General features: G+C 26.7%; 1 protein-coding gene and 1 pseudogene across 4 annotated transcripts; one reads left to right on the forward strand and one right to left on the reverse strand.

Annotated features, from left to right (window-relative positions):
* The first annotated feature begins 81 nt into the window (after window positions 1-81).
* On the forward strand, window positions 82-1,547 carry LOC112603430 (annotated as a pseudogene).
* An 805-nt stretch (window positions 1,548-2,352) lies between these two features.
* Window positions 2,353-18,331, reverse strand: LOC112603467 (microtubule-associated protein Jupiter-like). Of its 4 annotated transcripts, XM_025352024.1 has the most exons (4): window positions 5,864-5,946; window positions 5,430-5,507; window positions 4,028-4,209; window positions 2,353-2,672 (listed from the first exon to the last, which is right to left on the reverse strand). In XM_025352024.1, the coding sequence occupies exons 1-4, from the start codon at window positions 5,872-5,874 to the stop codon at window positions 2,524-2,526; spliced, it is 420 nt and encodes a 139-aa protein (XP_025207809.1). In that variant the 5' UTR covers window positions 5,875-5,946; the 3' UTR covers window positions 2,353-2,523. The 4 variants fall into 4 exon arrangements, with proteins under 4 accessions (XP_025207809.1, XP_025207812.1, XP_025207811.1 ...); XM_025352027.1 differs by lacking the exons at window positions 5,430-5,507; window positions 5,864-5,946 and adding an exon at window positions 18,130-18,331; XM_025352026.1 differs by lacking the exons at window positions 5,430-5,507; window positions 5,864-5,946 and adding an exon at window positions 10,575-10,750.

Here is an 18,331-nt window from a genome sequence, read left to right on the forward strand (position 1 = left end):
GTGGACCGTTCGAAGAGGGAGGGGGTGGGGCTCGCCATTCTCGAGCGAAGTGAAAGCTATGGTGTCGTTGAATGTTTAATGTCGCAGAAACCGACATTCAGTGAACGCTCGCGCGATTCCAAGCCGCGGAGTAAAAACGTCGCGCGATCGCCGACGACTACTGCATGTAGGTATAATATAATATGTTTTAAGAAAATCTCGCGGACGTCATCGAGCGGAGGCGAGAAACAAGATTGCTGTACACACGGTAATATCGACGACGACGACGACGTCCGTAAATCACCTTCATCGTTCGCGTGCGAAACGGAAATCCAGCGAGACTGCGACGACAGCAATAACATTATCGCCGTTGTCCGTCGCGTAAAAACCGGAAGCCGGACGCGATCGCCGATGTCGTCGCGGACCGCGGACCCCTGCGCCGGTGTACGCCGCCGAGGAGGCGAACCATGGCTCCGTCGACGTGGAGGTACGAGATCGCCTTGTTCTTGGCCGTCAACACGTCGTTCCTGGTGCTGTTCGACGCGTTTTCCGCGGACCGAGGCATCACCGCAGCGCGCCAACGCGTGCTGACCGCGCCGCGGCACAACGGCCGGCGATTTCCTGATGGACCGCGACGGTTTCGAGCATGTCGTCGACAGCGGCGCGTGCGACGGCCGGACGCCGCACGCCCGTGCTGCACAGCCACGTCGGCCACTGAACGCCGCCGGCCATCCGCCAGTCCTATCCGCGTCGCTCGGACCGGCTCGGGTTCCACATGTTCATGAGTCGCTGCCGTCGTCGGGCGACGACGCCGGCGACCGGAAGGTGCAGCGGGCGGCTGCTCCGGAATCGTCCTGCACGGGGACGTCGGGCGCGGCAACTTCCGTGAAGCGTACCGGAACTTGACGTACAAGCACGCGATGGGCCTGACGTGGCGCGGAACGGTGCCCGCGGTCCGAGTACGGGCAAGATGGACGACGACATAGCGGTGAACGCGTTCAGCTGGGCGCCGTGCTGGCCCGGCCGACCACCGCGACCTGGCGGTGCGTGATCCGGCGAAGCCCAGGGACGAAGCGGAACAAGTGGCATGAGCCGCGCCGGTTCGCGGCGACGTACCCGCCGTTCCGTCCCGGTTGGTGCTGCGGCCCGGGCGGCGTCCGTCGGGCGTCTGCGCGGCCATCGAGGGTGCGCGAGAGGTACTTCTGGATCGACACTGTACGTGACAGGATACTCGCCGAGCGCGCGGACTCGAGCCCGACCTGAGACCGGACTTCGAAACCGACCCGGGACCGGTGCACTGTTGCGTGCGCGAGCGACAGCGGTGCGACTTCCTGGCCGCGCCCACCGGCGACGATCAGACGCTGCTCGGCCGGTACGCCGAACAGCTGACGCGGTGCAAGGCGACCAACTCATCGTGCGACCGGTTTCGCAAGTCCAAAAGCTGTCACGGCCGTCCGGTCTTGTTGAGGATGGATAATAAAAATCCGCTAGACGCGGCGGCGGCGGCGTCGTCGTCGTCGTCGCGCACGGGAAGACCGTCCGTACAGCTATTGGATTGGAATAATTGAAATCCGACGGTAGATTGGATATAAGTCGCGGACCGATTGATACGATGACATTAAAAGATATTGTATTCACCACGAGCTGCTACTAACCGCGATAATACTCCCTTTTTTTTTTTTTTTTTTTAAAAAAAAAAAAAAAAAAAAATAAATTTTTATTTTTTTTTTTTTTTTTTTTTTTAAAAAAAAAAAAAAACAAATTAATTAAGTTTTATTTTTGTTGTTCAGTTTTATTTCAATACAAATCATTTGACTTTAAACCGATAATAATAATTTATTCGTTATTTTAATACGTGAAGTTTGTTTTTATTTATAGTACCCAGTGATATCAGTCGTTATGTATAAATTTTGAGGGCGAAATACCCTGAAATACCTAATTTAGGTTGGTGGTGCATACGAGACGATAGCGGTTATAGATATTTGGATATAAGTACATGAAAATTGTACGATATTTTAGTAGTATAACAAATTCATTGTTCACTGGTATTTCCTATCTTTGATTTTAATTTTATGCAATACAATTTTAAAATTCACATTGGCGTGTCACTGATAGTACCTACTATATATTATGTTTAAATTATTTATAAATAAATATACAATTAGTATGAGAAATAAACAATTTATTCATTTACGACACTTAGGTTATGTTAGTTTTAATAAACTAATATCTCACACTAAAATCATTAATAAATATAGTATTTTATTGTGTATAAAAAAGAATTTTTTTTAGGAATAAATCAATTCACAAATATTACAAAACAATAATCAAACAATTTGAGAATGAATAAAATGCAGGGCAGTTATAAAAGAATGACAATTGTAATATTATTATGTATTTCATACACTGAAAGTCATTTTCTTATAAACCATAAATAAGTATTTTATTGATGAAATGTGATCAAAGGTCATCAATATATCAAAGAAATACAAAAGCGATGTATAAATTGTGATAAAATTTTAGTTGGTCTTTCTGGCTCAGCAATTACCATAACCCAGAACTATATCCACCTGGTGGCACACGGCTTGCCTTCTTTTGTTCTGGAGCTGGTTCTGATTGAGCAGAAACATGCTGAGCTGGTGTAGCTGTTGGCTTAGGAGCTTCATAACCTTCCCCAGTTACTGGATTACCATCTAAAATATAAATGCACATAAAATTAACAAGGTGTACAAGACCTAATTTCTTTAAATTTATTGAGTTTCAAAAATATAAAAATTATATATACAACATTATTAATAGATATTTAATAATTAATTACATAATACAGACAAATAATTATACAAAGAATAATATATTATTATACTTAAAAATGGAACACATATTTTTACAAATTTTAATTCAATTTTATGTTACAAAACAATTCTTGGTTGTATATTATAATATGGTACATAATTAGTAATCACCTTATTTTTGTACAACAGTTAAATTTTTTTTGGTTATAAGTTGATAACATACCTTTCTTCTTATAAGACCATTTTTGACAATTAGTTTTATTGGTAGAAGCAGATTCAAAATTAAAAGCTTCAAGCAAATATCCAGTAGACAAACATAAAAGTAGCAAGCAGAATTTAATTATTAAATAAGCAATAAGAGTATGCACTATACTATACTTAAAAGTAATTAATTTTCATTTTATTTTTAATAAGATACAGGATATTTAAAAGTGAGTTATTAATAAAACATACATTTATGTTTAAAATATTATATTAAATTAATTACTAAAAGCCAATAAAAAATTAAGTATTTTAATGAAGTATTATATAGCATACATCAAATACTTAAGATGAAATAATTTTAATGATAAAAGATACCATTAACAAAATACCAGTTTAAAACTAATAAATTAGTAATATAATAAAAGTAATTAAATAGTAGCCTTAAGATAACAAACTTTAATCTAAGTATTTTTTATATAATTCTTATATAAAGTTCATAATTAAATTAATTTTGAAGATTAAAATTAATAGGGAATTAAAAAATTATCATACAGCTTATAAGAAATTAAAAAATAAATATTTCTTATTGGGTTATACTTATAATATAACAGATTGATTCTAATAAAAATTTTATAGCAATTTTTATCAATTATTATAAAGAAGCTGTACATAATATATATTTTTACCCTTTAACAACTTACATTTAGGAAAAAAAATGAATGATTATTGGATAGAAATTAAAATTACCATGTTTGAAATCCATTTATAAATATTTTTTTTAAATAAAATAAAATGTAAAGAGTTAAATAAAAATTATGCAACAATAAATAAAGGATTTAATTTTAAGTATAAAAATTAGGAAAAAATATTTATAGACAATCATGTGCTAATCTTATCTTACCTTTATTACTTGAAGTTTCAAATATTTTCTCAATATTTTCTTTTACAATTTGAGACTCAACATTAATATCATTAGCTATAAGTATGACTTATTGAATTAAAATATTTATAAACTATTTATATGTAGAAAAAACAGATAATATTAATATTACCAGGTTTATCAGAATTTCCATTGGCAGCAACTGTACCATTACTATGTTTTGGCGATTGACCACCCAAAATAATGGAACTTTGAAGATTCTTCTGATTTGTACCACGTTTATGTGGATTAACTTCATCGCATGATGCTGTTCCAAATATATCACTACTTCCACCACCTGGTGGTTTCAAGACCCTTAAAAAGTTTTATTTATTAATTATGCATATCAATTATACTTGAAGTAATGCATTTTAAAATACATTCAAAAAGAATATTTAAGACATTTATAATATTTCATGTTATATTAAAATTGTTAATTGTGACATGTTATCTCTGTCATTGGATAAAAATAAATACTATTATTTTTAATTTATGCCAAAATTATAATAAATAATTTATTGTTTAACAATAAATTATTATTCAACATAGGTACTTCAGTTATTATAACAATTTATATTTTTAAGAAATGAGCTAATAAATATCATTATTATTAATAATAACTTAACATAAACATAGGTCAACACTGAAAAACATTTGAAGGTTTATAAGACATTGTACCTTAAGACAATAATATCTATTCTATAGATCAAACATGTATATTTTTATGTGGGAAGTGTATTAGTATAATAATAGTAAGTAATTAAATTATTATTTACAGTTTAATTATTTTGAAATATTAATTATCTGTAATAACTAAAAAGTTTTGATTTTAATTAAAAACAAGTTAAAATCAATAAAATTATTTATAAAAATTCAATAAATATCAACCTAAATACACTATTTTAAAATAATCAAAAATAACAAATAACAAATAACAATTAAAAAAGTTTAGGTGTCTTAGTACATTACATCAATGCAGGATTTAGAAAAGGTGCCGCCCCACTCCGAGAAAAAAAATGTAGTATTTATTTCTCAAACTCATAAATTTACTTCTATGTTTTTTAAATATGTATATTATTATATAATATTAATTTACGCAGTTATATAAATACATAAAATATTTATATGATTTTTTTCCAATGTTTACAAAATTTGCCACCCTAGACGTAAATCCGGACCTGCATACCATGTACTCGTATATTTTATATATAATATTATATAATAAATACTAAATAGAATAATTACTAAAAAGCTATAATAAAGAAATTAGTAAATATTTGTTAATGTTTATTAAGCATACAATAACACTGATATTTGCAGTTTATAAAATTGAAACCTCAAAATCACCGCGTTATACATAAATTAGAATATAATTAGTTTCAAGTACTAGTTAAATAAAGTTAATATTTATTGATATTTAATATATTTTAACATCACCAAGAATTAAGTATTTAAAACAAGAGAATTATTTTTAATATTGTTAAATTGAGTTTTATAATTTAAAATATTGTGTACACTTTCAGTGTTTTACTTGCCTATTATGACACGGAGATCCTATGAACTCGGCGCCCCAAAGATCATGACAAACTCCTCCAGGAGGCGTTTTATTTTCTCTAATATATAATTTAGAAATGTTATTTTTATTAAAATGAAAAAACAAAACTTAAGGAAATCGGTAGCCATAATCGAAAATGGGTCGATTTTAATATATCACAACTAATATAAGTGTGGGTAGATAAAGAAAACTAGATGATATTTGAATGACCTCGCCTTATTTGGAATATCTAAAAGTAATCAGCCTACACAAATTTCTTTATTGGTGAAATAAAAATGAAAAACATAATTAAAATTAGAATCTTTTTAGTGCTATAAATATCCTAATTAAAATTTAATATTTAAATATTTTAAGAATTAAAAAATGTATAATACTATAATAATATATAATTAACAGTAAAGTGATATAGGTTACCTTAAACTCATTTTCGACGAATACCACAAATAAACAAAAACGATTTACAAAAGTGATATGTTTTGACTAGCACTTAATATAAAATGAAGAACTTGAACCGAGTACCGAGTTTTATATTCAAGTATTATATAAAAAATCTACCTTGAATTGTACGTGTAGGTGTAAAATAAACAGTACAGCCACAATGAAAATACAAAATGTGATCTTTTATTTTATTTTGCACGTTTTTATAAAATAAAGTCTAGCGTTGATAAAAAAAAAAAGTAAAAAAAAAAAACAAAACTAAATAATAACAAACCGTCAGCAAATCGTTAATTACTATAAAAATACAGTCTAAATGAATAAAATAAATGTATAATAAGGATCCTATTTAGTGAGAATAATGTTAATTCTTTAGGACTTAATTGTTAATAAAAGTTAAATTATTAAAATATAATATAATATGCAAGTATAGAAACAAAGAAATTAATGAAGGTAATGTAGGAACGATATTAGCTGACATTTAATACGTATATAATATGTCCTATATCATACACAGAAATTAGAAATATTTCTTCCTGAGTTTAAAACGTACTGAATATCTATTATAACCATTAACAATACATTTTATAATTGGCCATAACTAATATGTTTCATTATTTATATTTGTTGAAAACTTAAATTCTTATTTGTTTTGATATATTCTTTCTTATAACAAAATTAAAATTATATTAAAAATCGTTTATATATAGGTATGTATTATAATAAAGAATAATCATACACAAATTCGATTGACTTTAAATAGATTTTGCCACGAGGGAATCGACCCATAATAATTCCAACTGTCGTGTTCCAAACAACCGTTATTTTAAATAGAAGTGTTATGAGCAATTGATTTTAAGCACGTTTCGATTATTTCATAATCCGAATTAATAATTTTAATAAATATCGTATGTATACCACAACGGATAGTACATCCGATTATAAATATAGCTAGAGGGATTCTCTATTCATTGGCATCAAAAAGTTTGAAGACAACTATGGAATAATAAACGCCACTATAATAGATTGGCTATGTTTGGTTTACGTTCAATGACATTGTCAATGCTGAAAATGCAATTTAAGTTATAACAGTATCAAAATTTACTGCATGTCCAATATTTTCTTTGTCATTCTCGTTTCCTTTACAGCCGACACACACATTAAAAACTTAATAAGTTATTATATGCTATTTATGTCAAACGGTTTTTAGACCCCATAAAATCTTGCAAAGAATAAAATTGGGTTTTGACGCAGACACAGTCGTTTCACCCTCATAAGGGTTAGGGTTCTCCCCAACTTATATAATATGTTATACACGAAGTAATCACATTTCAAATGATGTGACTCATGTTATACAAAAACTTACGAATAATGAGTAACTATTTTTCAATAAAGATTTCTAATACAATTATTGGAAACATATTTAATAGTTATACATAATTCCAATCAAAAATTATTCATTTATTTAAAAAAAAATGTAATGCCTTATGAACTTTAATTAGAAATGTTTTCATCACCCACACGACAAAAATTAAAAATCTAAATAATCAATGTAGTATATTTTTTACTTTATGATACTTTATATTATTATTATAGACTATATAAATAGAAAACTAATTATACAATCATACACATACAGTGCTATATTTTAATTTAAGTTCTTAAAATAAATACTAAAAACAAATAATATTATGAATTAAATACACAACTAATTCTATTATATATTTTTGTATATTGTATTAATATAAATGAAAGCAGACATAATATAAATTTCTCAAACAACTCAGTTAATTTATATCTTTAATACTTGATGCGTGTTTAAAGCCGACATTAACATAGTAAAAACAATGAGTTCGCCATTGCAGGGCAATTTATTATGTATTTACTATACTACGGACAAGGGTCAACGTTCGGTTAGAATATTACACTAAAGCAGTGGTTCAAGACGAAATAGAACTTAACTTGAGAACATTTGTACAATAAAACTATTTTAGATTCCAAAGCGATTACGTAGTAACGGGTACTGAATGAAAAAAAAACACGATAAGAGGGTAACCGCGTGGTCTATGGATTCATATACATCGTACATTATTTGTCTCTAAGAAGTAAATTAATAATGAAAAAAAAACTATTAGGCTTTATGAACTCATTTTTCTATTTGCATATGAAACTTCATAGCATGATATGGTTTACTAATTATTAACCTGATGGGTCTCGTAAAAATTCGAATAAGCACGAACACTTCTTTCTGCGATACACTAAATGTAAACGTAATACTGACATACAAAATATTAATAAACCTACTAGATAATCTTACCTCAAAAACGTTTTTAATTTTTTATTAATATATTAATATAAACCTAATAATAATGTAAATATTAAAAAAACATGGTATGTAATTTAAAATGGGAAAATGCAGATGTTTACTTTATTAATTTCCTAATGTATTATTGGGGTCACAAGCAAATAGGGAAAGTTTAATTAACTAAAAAAAATTATGTTCAATTACATTTAGTTCATGAGTATAATATTATTTGATCCTAGGATTAATATTATCGTTCGAAAGCGTTCAATATTGATTAAATATCAGAATTTTATTTTGCAGTGAAGGTAATAATGACTAAAATACGTAAGAACATAAATATGTACTTTCCCCCTATCACGATTTATTTTGGTATATCCTATAACACTATAGGGTGATCATGATAATAATAAAACAGAATACGAATGTTGATTCCAGAATAAGCTATTATAGCATGAGTAACGGATGACAACCTACAATAGATCAAACATTTCCTCTATGAAAGTGTAACACAACATTGTTCAAAAATAATTTCAAAAACTCAATGAACCGTTTTTATTTATCCGAAAATATTCCCGTAGGAAGTCACGTGCCACTATGTAGTGTGATGATTACAGTGAACATCTATGATGTTCGGTGGACCGTGCACATAGGAAATTCAAATGAGTTACAATACCGTAACTAGCACACCTTCTACCCCTGAGATCATTATTTCGGATAAAACATGAACATATTATAAATAATAATAACCCATTTAATTTATAGTTGAATGTTATAAATACCAGGTACCGAAACAATACGAAAATATTTTAGAACAGCAAATAAAAATGTGATACACTTTGACATTTTATATCTGTACCAGACACCAACTCACTAGGTACCTGTATAGTCATCGTTTACTAAATTGATGTATATTTTTCGTGCGTTATTATTCGCATGCACAATACCAGCCACCAGGTATATATTTCCTCACCTAATAACGCAAATTACGTTTTTATGACGCACATTGTAATACTTTTATAGTTAGATGAAAAACTAAATAGTTCAAATTTTCAAGAAAAATGCGTATTCTTTCTGAACATTCACCACACTGAACGAAAGTGAAGCAAATTAAATGAAAATACTTCATGGTTATTACTGAAAAATAGTAAGATACGTCAAAATAACTCTTTTGAATATGATAATCTACTGTTTATGTACAAGAAAGAATAATTCAAAATCTAACTCTCAGAAATATTGAATTATATGCATACATATTATGAACGTATGAACTATTAATCATTAAAATAAAAATTATATTATTCGGGATATCGTTCTACAAAAAAAAAAAAAAGAATATAATAATTGTATATTATACTGTAAACACTGCGTGTAATACAATTTAAATACTACTAATGAGTATAGCTTCCTTTTTAAATTACCAATTATATCTTTAATCCGTTCATATTATTTATTATTGGCAATTACATAACTTGAGACTCGAAAAAAAAATATATATACATGTGATATTAGTAAATTTAAAGTATTTCATTAAATTAAAATGTAATTGTTCTTAAAAATTTTTAGTTTAGTGTTTAATGTTCTATTAGAGTATTTTTTAATAACAAGTATTAAGCTTGCAATATTCATAAAAAGATAATATCGTACTATCATATCAGTAATAATAGAAAAATAAACTTGAGAATTGAAAAATAATAATAAGCACAAACTTTTATGGTTATTAAACTATAAAAATAAGTCAGTCATACATAAAATATATATACCTATTTCACCCAATTAAAATTTTAACTTACAAAAAAATTCATACAAATTTAATAACCTCAATTAAATTCTAAATAATTGTTGAATTGAACATGTTATTTTACTTTAATAAGTAAAACTATAATTAATTTAAAATTTTATTTTTTTTTTAATTACAAGTTTCTATCATAATTAAAATCAAAAAAATGTTCTTATTATTAAAATATAATTTATTTCTTATGAAATTTTAATTCGTAATAACTAGATTTATAAATTAAATATGCGAGGATATATTATTTTTTATTAAAACATTAGTATAAACACTAAATAGTGAATATCGATGATTGATGAGAATCAAGATTTGTATATATTAGGTAAAAAATATTAGTATTTCTTGACATGTTATTATAAATCATAAAAATTAATATTTAATATCTATAACTGAAAACAATAAGTTATGATTTTGAAAAAATATGGTTTTTATGAAACATTTTTTAGATATCTTTAAATTTAAAAATATAAAAACATGCTAAACAAAAATAACATAATAATGCAAAAAAAAAATAAATAAATAAACTGTTATAAAGTAATTGATAAACTTGTCTTAAAATGAATAAATATTACATTTATTTTGAATTATATAATTATTTTTTTTTTCCACATCCTATATTGTCCAACTCAATATGTCTGTAGGACGCATAAGTAGCCATAGTCCAACTAATGAGAGACTTGAACAGAACACTAGGGATACGTCAAACGAGGAATACTGACAATGCACGACTGCGCTGGTGTAGGGCAGTCTTGTTTTCCTAGTGTGCTGCGGTATCGTGGTTACGGGTAAATCGCCGACAGACTGCATGCAACGATTCACTTCTATGGCGGACGCGGACCTACCGACCAAAAAAGACGGATCCAACACTTCCTAACGCGAACCCACTCCTCACTTTCCTTATTGAAAGGCTACGTATACACTATACACCGGATTTACACTGTTTTAGTATTCACCAAAAGAATCAGTATAACTGTCAAAATAGCAATATGAGACGGAAATGTCTATGAAGAATCAGAAAATATTTCACGTAATTTAAGCGCTTTTGATAATTTCATTGTACCTACACACATAACAGTTTTAAGGTTTGTTATGAAACTTTAACACAACGAATTCGTCGAGCGCAAATTAAATTAATATTCTACAACATATTATAAGATATATAACAATAGAATCTCAAACACTGGCCAAAATAACATTTTCAGAAAAAAATTATTTTAAGTTTTTACAAATTTAATTATTAATCATGATACATTATGTCATACAAAAACAAAATACTCTTAAACACGTGAACGTAGTTTTGTAGATTAATTTAGGACATTTTATAATCAAATAAAATTATCAGTAAGATAATTGTATTAAATATAAAAATTTAGATAATACTTTAATCAATTGTTTACATTTGTTGATTAACTCATACAATATAAATCGGTTTGCAAAACTATTAATAAACAGTTTAAATATTGTCGATTTACATAAAATATTAATAAATGGGTTTTACTATTTAAATTTTAAGCTACATAATAATTAAATACGAAGGATGAGTATTTTTAAACATCAATTTTTAATAAAAAAAAAACTATTATGTTTAAATGTTTTGAGATAAAACAATATTAAAAATTTTAAATATATTTAACAATTATTACGATTTTATCAAAAATAAAAAGAAAAAAAAATTAAAAGTATAAGTTATTTAAAAAAATTAAACCTAAAAATTAATTTTATACTCAATTAATTGTTAATCATAATTTATTTATTTGTATTTATTGTTAAGCTTTTAGAATATTAAAATACATATATTGCATTACAGAGCCAAATTAACGTAATAAGTAATCCAAGAATATTTCATTTTTGGAGCCCTAATTTAAAAAAAAAAAATGTTTATACGTATTTGTTTATTGATACTTTGAGGGACTCTTTTTATAAGCATTGTGCTATAATAGACCTCTCCCCAATTATGCTCTGTTAACAAATTTTTAAGTCTAACAATAATACAAGTAAATGAGTTAGGATAAAATATGAGAACTACAATTAATTGATTAAGTTTCAATTATTAAAATAATTTATACTTGTTTTTGGTGAAATCGTATAGGTATTCAAAACTTGTAATATTTATTTTATTTTTTTTCCATTTTAACTTAAAATTTTTAAACACGATAGTTTTTTCGAAGACGACAAAATGAATTCAAGGTCTGTGGTTAAATACTTTACACTGTATACATGTTACCGGATCTGTCCACAGATTTTTAACCGATCTAAAAATTACAAATTATCGATGGATGACAAGTCCTCCATAAACAAGATACGGTCCGTTGACTATTTGAAATCAGTCACCTGCTACTATCAGTTGTTTTTATACGTAGTTAACTAAAATTAGTTTATTAAATACATTTGAGTTTTAATTTATATTGTTAATTATGTTATTAAAACAATAAATGTTTATGATTAAGAGTAATTTAAGAAATGAAAATAATTACTAGTGCATGAACAGTTTTTACTAAGATTATACAAGATCGTGCACTTATTAATAATAATATTATTTAGGTTATATCCGGATTTCTTAAAGACGACTCGATACTTTTTAAGATGTTTTGTTTTATAGTCTTGACTGTGGCCATTGTTCCTTCTTATTTATTGGCTATTTTCTACATGTCTTGCAGTTAACGGTATATTATTAAATTACAGTAATATTATTAAAGCTACTTTAAGATTAAAAGTAACTGAAAAAGGAAACCAACTCCTTTGACATTGTCTAATGTAAATTATTCAACAATTTCTAAATACTATTTATAAATGATAGCGCTACAATTACAAGTTTACAACAGCAATTTAAAACGTAAATCCAATTAAAAAAATATTTGTATTAATTCGTGCTGATCCTTGAAATACAATATAGTGGTTAAACGTTTGACAACTGTAATCTTATCAGTTTGCGTGCCAACAATTTAAAATCTTTAAAGACTTTCTAAGTTCTAATTAATACGTGTTCACGATCCGATCTTCGAGAAAGGTCTACTTTTATAATTAGCTTCATCTCTATACTCGTTTATGCACCTTAATCTCATATTTATAATCGCTGTGCTTAACACCATAGTTCGATGATTCTGTTGATTGTTTTAATTTTGTCTAAAATTGTTCGTTATAGTTGCGTCTTCTGTTCATTTTAATAGAACATTATTATATAACATAAAACCGTAGCGGAACAATCAAATCCAAACCGGAACGGTCATCATATTTACTCTTTGTCCTCAACACCCAGTATACACTACATATATTATAATATAATGCCATCGGCCTCTAAATAAGGCGGGGAGAAATAAGATGTGAAATATACAAATAATGTATTTTTAAAATGTTAAATATTATGTATTAACTATGATATTTTTAACTATTTCGAGAAAATGAAGTTTAAGATACGCTTACGCTTTAAAGTTACAGCTATACACGATTCACATTATTATAAAAAAATCTATATAATATATCAAAAGTTAAAAATTAAAGACTATATATTTACTACTAAAATTAAACGTGAATTCGTAAGGAGCGAACACAATTTTAATATGAAATAATTTGTATTGTTATCAAGTACTTTAAAGGTTGAAGTAGTAAATGGAATAAATAATACTGTTGTAAACATTGAACTCTTGAGTTTCGAAAGTTATTTTCTTTTTAAAAATTACTATATACGCCCAACGAAAAACCACTGGGCATACCAATGTCCAGCTCCAGCATGATCATTATGAAACCATTTTGCCTGGACAACAGACCATTATCCATGGTTCATAATGTTTCCCATGATGATGAGTGCATTTTCATTATCTCTTTTTAATGGTACACAATGTGCCTTAGATATATTACTACCTACTCTGAGTAGTGACTACTAACGGTTTTCGTTATACAAAGAACAAAAAATATTATTATATTGAATCTGTGAATGGTTATTTTTGGTTTACGATACTTGTACTGTATTAAGGACATTAACCCGATTGTGAAATACTTATAGTATTTACATATTATTTACGATAAAAATTAAAACTGTTACACAAAAAATATTTTACAATCATTTTTTTTTTTTTTTTTGCTAAAATACATCACAAATGCAAAAACTATAATACAAACACAAAATAATATAATGAAATAATATAATGATATCAATACTTTTACATTAAAATAAAAAAGATGGTGATTATGAACTTATTTTAAAGTATCTATCCGTTTTTTTTTTTTTTTGTTCAACTGATGACCCCCAAAGAACTAGACCAGAAATATTTTAGAGATTTATATGAATTAAGCAAGTTTAAAAATAGCTGATACATTCGTTTTTTTTAAATATACAATCTTTTTATAAATAAGCTTTGAGAATACTTATTTATGTATAGTAAAATTGATACAAGAACTGATCAAGATTTTCTAGGAAGAAATCGTATAGTGTATACACACTAATTGCTATAGTGATACATATCGGTACAATACTGAACATGTGAAAAGTTGTATGACATGCTGTCTAAGTATATCATTTAACCGTATAAATACAAATCAAATTTTTCTTATTGAAAATGTTTAATAATTTAATTAGTCAAAACTTCAAATCATAATTGTTTTTAATCAAATAAAATGCATAAATAACAAATATTAAATCACAATCAACATACAATTTGTACTTACTAATTTTTAGTTACAATAATTCGTCAAAGGAATATAATTATAACGAAATAAAAACTAATCAATTCTATAACTTTTTATTAGTTTTAATGTATTTACTTATATTTTTCCTAAAATAAAACAACAATAATTTGAAATTTCTGTGATCATAAATAATATTTTACATGTTAGCATAAATTATTGATGTTAATCTATTTTTTTTTTTTTAAACAATCATGATGAAAATATTTAACCATTTTGACAATTTAAAAATTAAATTAAATAGTAGATTGTTAAAAGTTTCGTTTTATTTTAATAGACTTACGTCTATATATATTGTGTTCTATTTATATTTCTAACAAAAAAAAAACCGCTTATTAAATTTAATTTTTATACTTTATACCACTCCTTAAAATCGTCAATTATTATTTGTTAATATAGAATTTGAAACAATAAGCAATTAAGGGTAAGTGATTACGTACAACAGATATCCAGGAAGGGCGTTGTCTACAAAAAACATTTGATTATAAATTGAAACTAATACCAAGTTACTAAGATTTAAGAGGATATTATATATTTATATATTTTAGGGAACTAATATCTGTATAATATATGGTACAATTGTAGGTAGTACATGTAAAAACACATTGATAGATCAATAATTATTGGTAATATTAAGTAGTATTTAGCAATCTAATAACTTTTTAAATTTTATTATTCAATTTATAAAATCATTTTAATTATACAGAAAACTTAGTTTAAAACCTAGAAATTAATTTTTTTTTAAATTATTTGAAGAATATGATATTATCTACTTTTTAATTATCTTAATCATAAATATCCACTTTTTGTTTTGAGTTTTAACAAATTAATATTATACTAAACGCTTAAATAAAATATTTTGCATATTGAGTCAAAACCCAAAAATGACTAAAATAATAAATTAACTACCTATGTATAAAAAATAATTCTATTAAAAAAATATTAAATTAGGTTTATAATAATATAAATAAATAACTTATAAAAACTAAAATTGTATAGATAAAATTTAAGCCTAAACATAATAAATATTGATTGAATCTAACATTAATTTAAAAATTACAATATATTGTAGAACTTGTCTCAAAAATTCAACTTAAATTGTTATAAAATAGTAAATTAATAAAAGTTAAGTTTAGAGTTAAATTAATTAATGTATACATTATATAAACATTTTATAAATTAGTAACTAATGTTTTTACATTTTTTTTTTCTAAAAGGAAATATGAATGGAATACCTATGTATCATCTAATTGCATTTATTTAAAAAATAAATTATTTAAATAAATTCTATTGTATTAAAGTAATGATAATATTTATTCAACTTGTTTGTTACATAGATCTAGCATAAGTTTTTTAGAATCTTATTAAAATTTTATAATGAGCTTTAACATAAAATTGTTTTATTGTAATACATATTATAATGCTTCATTAATTAATTAATTAAATCAATAATTTATGAATTTAAAATAATCATGTATTAAACCACTAAAATGTGCAAAATCTGAAGTGAGAAAAGAAATTTTTTATTAAATACAATATGAGCAAGAAATAATACTATAATACTAAAATATTTAAACAAATTATGTTTAAATAAAATTGACAAAATATTTTATAGCAACATTTTAAATTATCTAACAATTTTTTTTTTTTGTAATAGTGAAAAAGCAAAATTTGTTTTCTAAATTCATATGTGTAAAACTTAAATAGCTGTATTTATAATATTTTAATTACCATTTTCATAAATATTATTAACATTACTTATTTGATATCTATTCATATTTTTTCTAATTAAATGTACCTATTGATATTCAAAATTCATGTTTAATAAACTAATAGTCAATAATTTGTTATTTTATCATCTGTATTAACACAATGTTGGTGACTATATTCCAGGAAGAGAATAATTGTGACAATATAAACCTTTTCACTGCTACAAATATGTTATTACATTCCTATGTCTAAAATTAAAACAAGGGGTAATAACTTATTACCTTAGTAATACAAATTTAAGACTTAAATTTCAAGTTAATATATATATTAGCTTTAACATAATATGTTTTAATTCAACTAAGTATATAATTTATGAATACATAAATAAGAAAATAAAATATAAATGGGAATTTAAGGTATAAGAATGTCAAAAAAGTTTTTTAATAAACAGAAAATTGCAAAACATTTATTATAGAACATAAGTTCAATACTATAATACACTTGTATTATTAATAATAGACTTTTTTTAAATAATTTTTCTACGTTTATTTAAATTTAGAAAAATGAAGGTGTATTTACACAATCTGGAAGTCCAACTAAGTTATGGCTCCAAGCTGACTTATTTACTTTACCCAATTTATGTAATAAGTCTCTTGAATAAAATCTAAAACTGTTTATGAAATATTTCTGATTCTAATAGGATATTATATAGATGGGTAATAGAAGGTAAGATAATTATTAATTAGTAATATAACAACATTATTGGTAAATAAAACTCAAAAATTAAAATATCACAACATAAAACAATTACCTAGTATCCAATCACATAAAAGTAATTCATGTTAAACAGTGAAATGAAATTGGAAGTATTAATAATTTTTAATAATTTTAATATACATTATTTTTTGTAATAAAATATAAATAAGAACTTATTTACTGAAAAAATATTAAATTCATAATTTTTTTTTGTGTTAGTAATTTCAACCACCATGGTATATCTCAAGAATAAAGTTGTTTTAATAATATGTTTAAATAAACACAGAATAACAGAGATAAATAATAAATTGATGATTAATATTTATATTTATATTATAAAAATGTATTCTTTATGTATCACACACTCATGCTACATTTGATTCCTAATTATGATCCAATTTACAATACTTAAATAAAAAAATTTACTAACTACAAATATCCCTATGTTGCAAGTACAATAATACGTATAAATTATTAAACAATTAGAGCAGCAAAAAAAAAATTTGAAATTAAATAATAATGGATCGTATAATTAATAAGATATGTTTAAAACATTAAAATAATCCATAAAAATAATAAATATTATCTGTAGTTTAATTGGTAAAATCATTAACAATTTACATACATAATTTAGACAAACAATAAGTTATCTATGTCAAGTAAATATAACAAGAATTAGGAATGTATATTTGGTTTATTATTATGTAATTACAATAAATTTATTATTCTCAATATCGATCGTAAAAATATAACTATATAGGCGTTTATTACGGAACACATCCTTTGTTCTACTTTTTAGCGGGAAAATATAACCCCTAACAAAATGTATAGAAAACCCAAATGAAAAGTAACCGATGACAAAGTAAATTTAAAATAGGTGAACATTGAAATAATATAAACGTCAAAATATTCACACAACTCATAATTTTCTTAACCAAGAGGTAATAAATAATTATCATACGTAAACGCAAATTAAGAAAACAACATGATATAACACAAACTTACTTGCTAGTGTTTCTTCTGATGTCACCGATACCAACATTGAAATTTGTGGAAGTCATTTTAAGTTCTTTTTGGAATTTTCAAAGAAATGCTGTTGAAATCAAAGTTAACAAAACTTTTTCGATAAAATGAAAATCAGCAAATATTGAAGTGTGAACGGACGATGAACTCCCAAGTAGCTGGGCAACGAACGGAAATTAATGAA

The sequence above is a fragment of the Melanaphis sacchari genome, unplaced genomic scaffold (genome assembly GCF_002803265.2).
Source record: "Melanaphis sacchari strain LSU unplaced genomic scaffold, SCAv2.0 Contig108_pilon_pilon, whole genome shotgun sequence".
Taxonomy (NCBI): Eukaryota; Metazoa; Arthropoda; class Insecta; order Hemiptera; family Aphididae; genus Melanaphis; species Melanaphis sacchari.

Coding starts and splice junctions, on each gene's coding strand:
- LOC112603467 (XM_025352024.1), bottom strand. Junction 4,210..5,429: donor GGATCTCCGTGTCATAATAG/GCAAGTAAAACA, acceptor AAACTTTTTAAG/GGTCTTGAAACCACCAGGTG. Junction 2,673..4,027: donor TGGAAATTCTGATAAACCTG/GTAATATTAATA, acceptor TTTATATTTTAG/ATGGTAATCCAGTAACTGGG.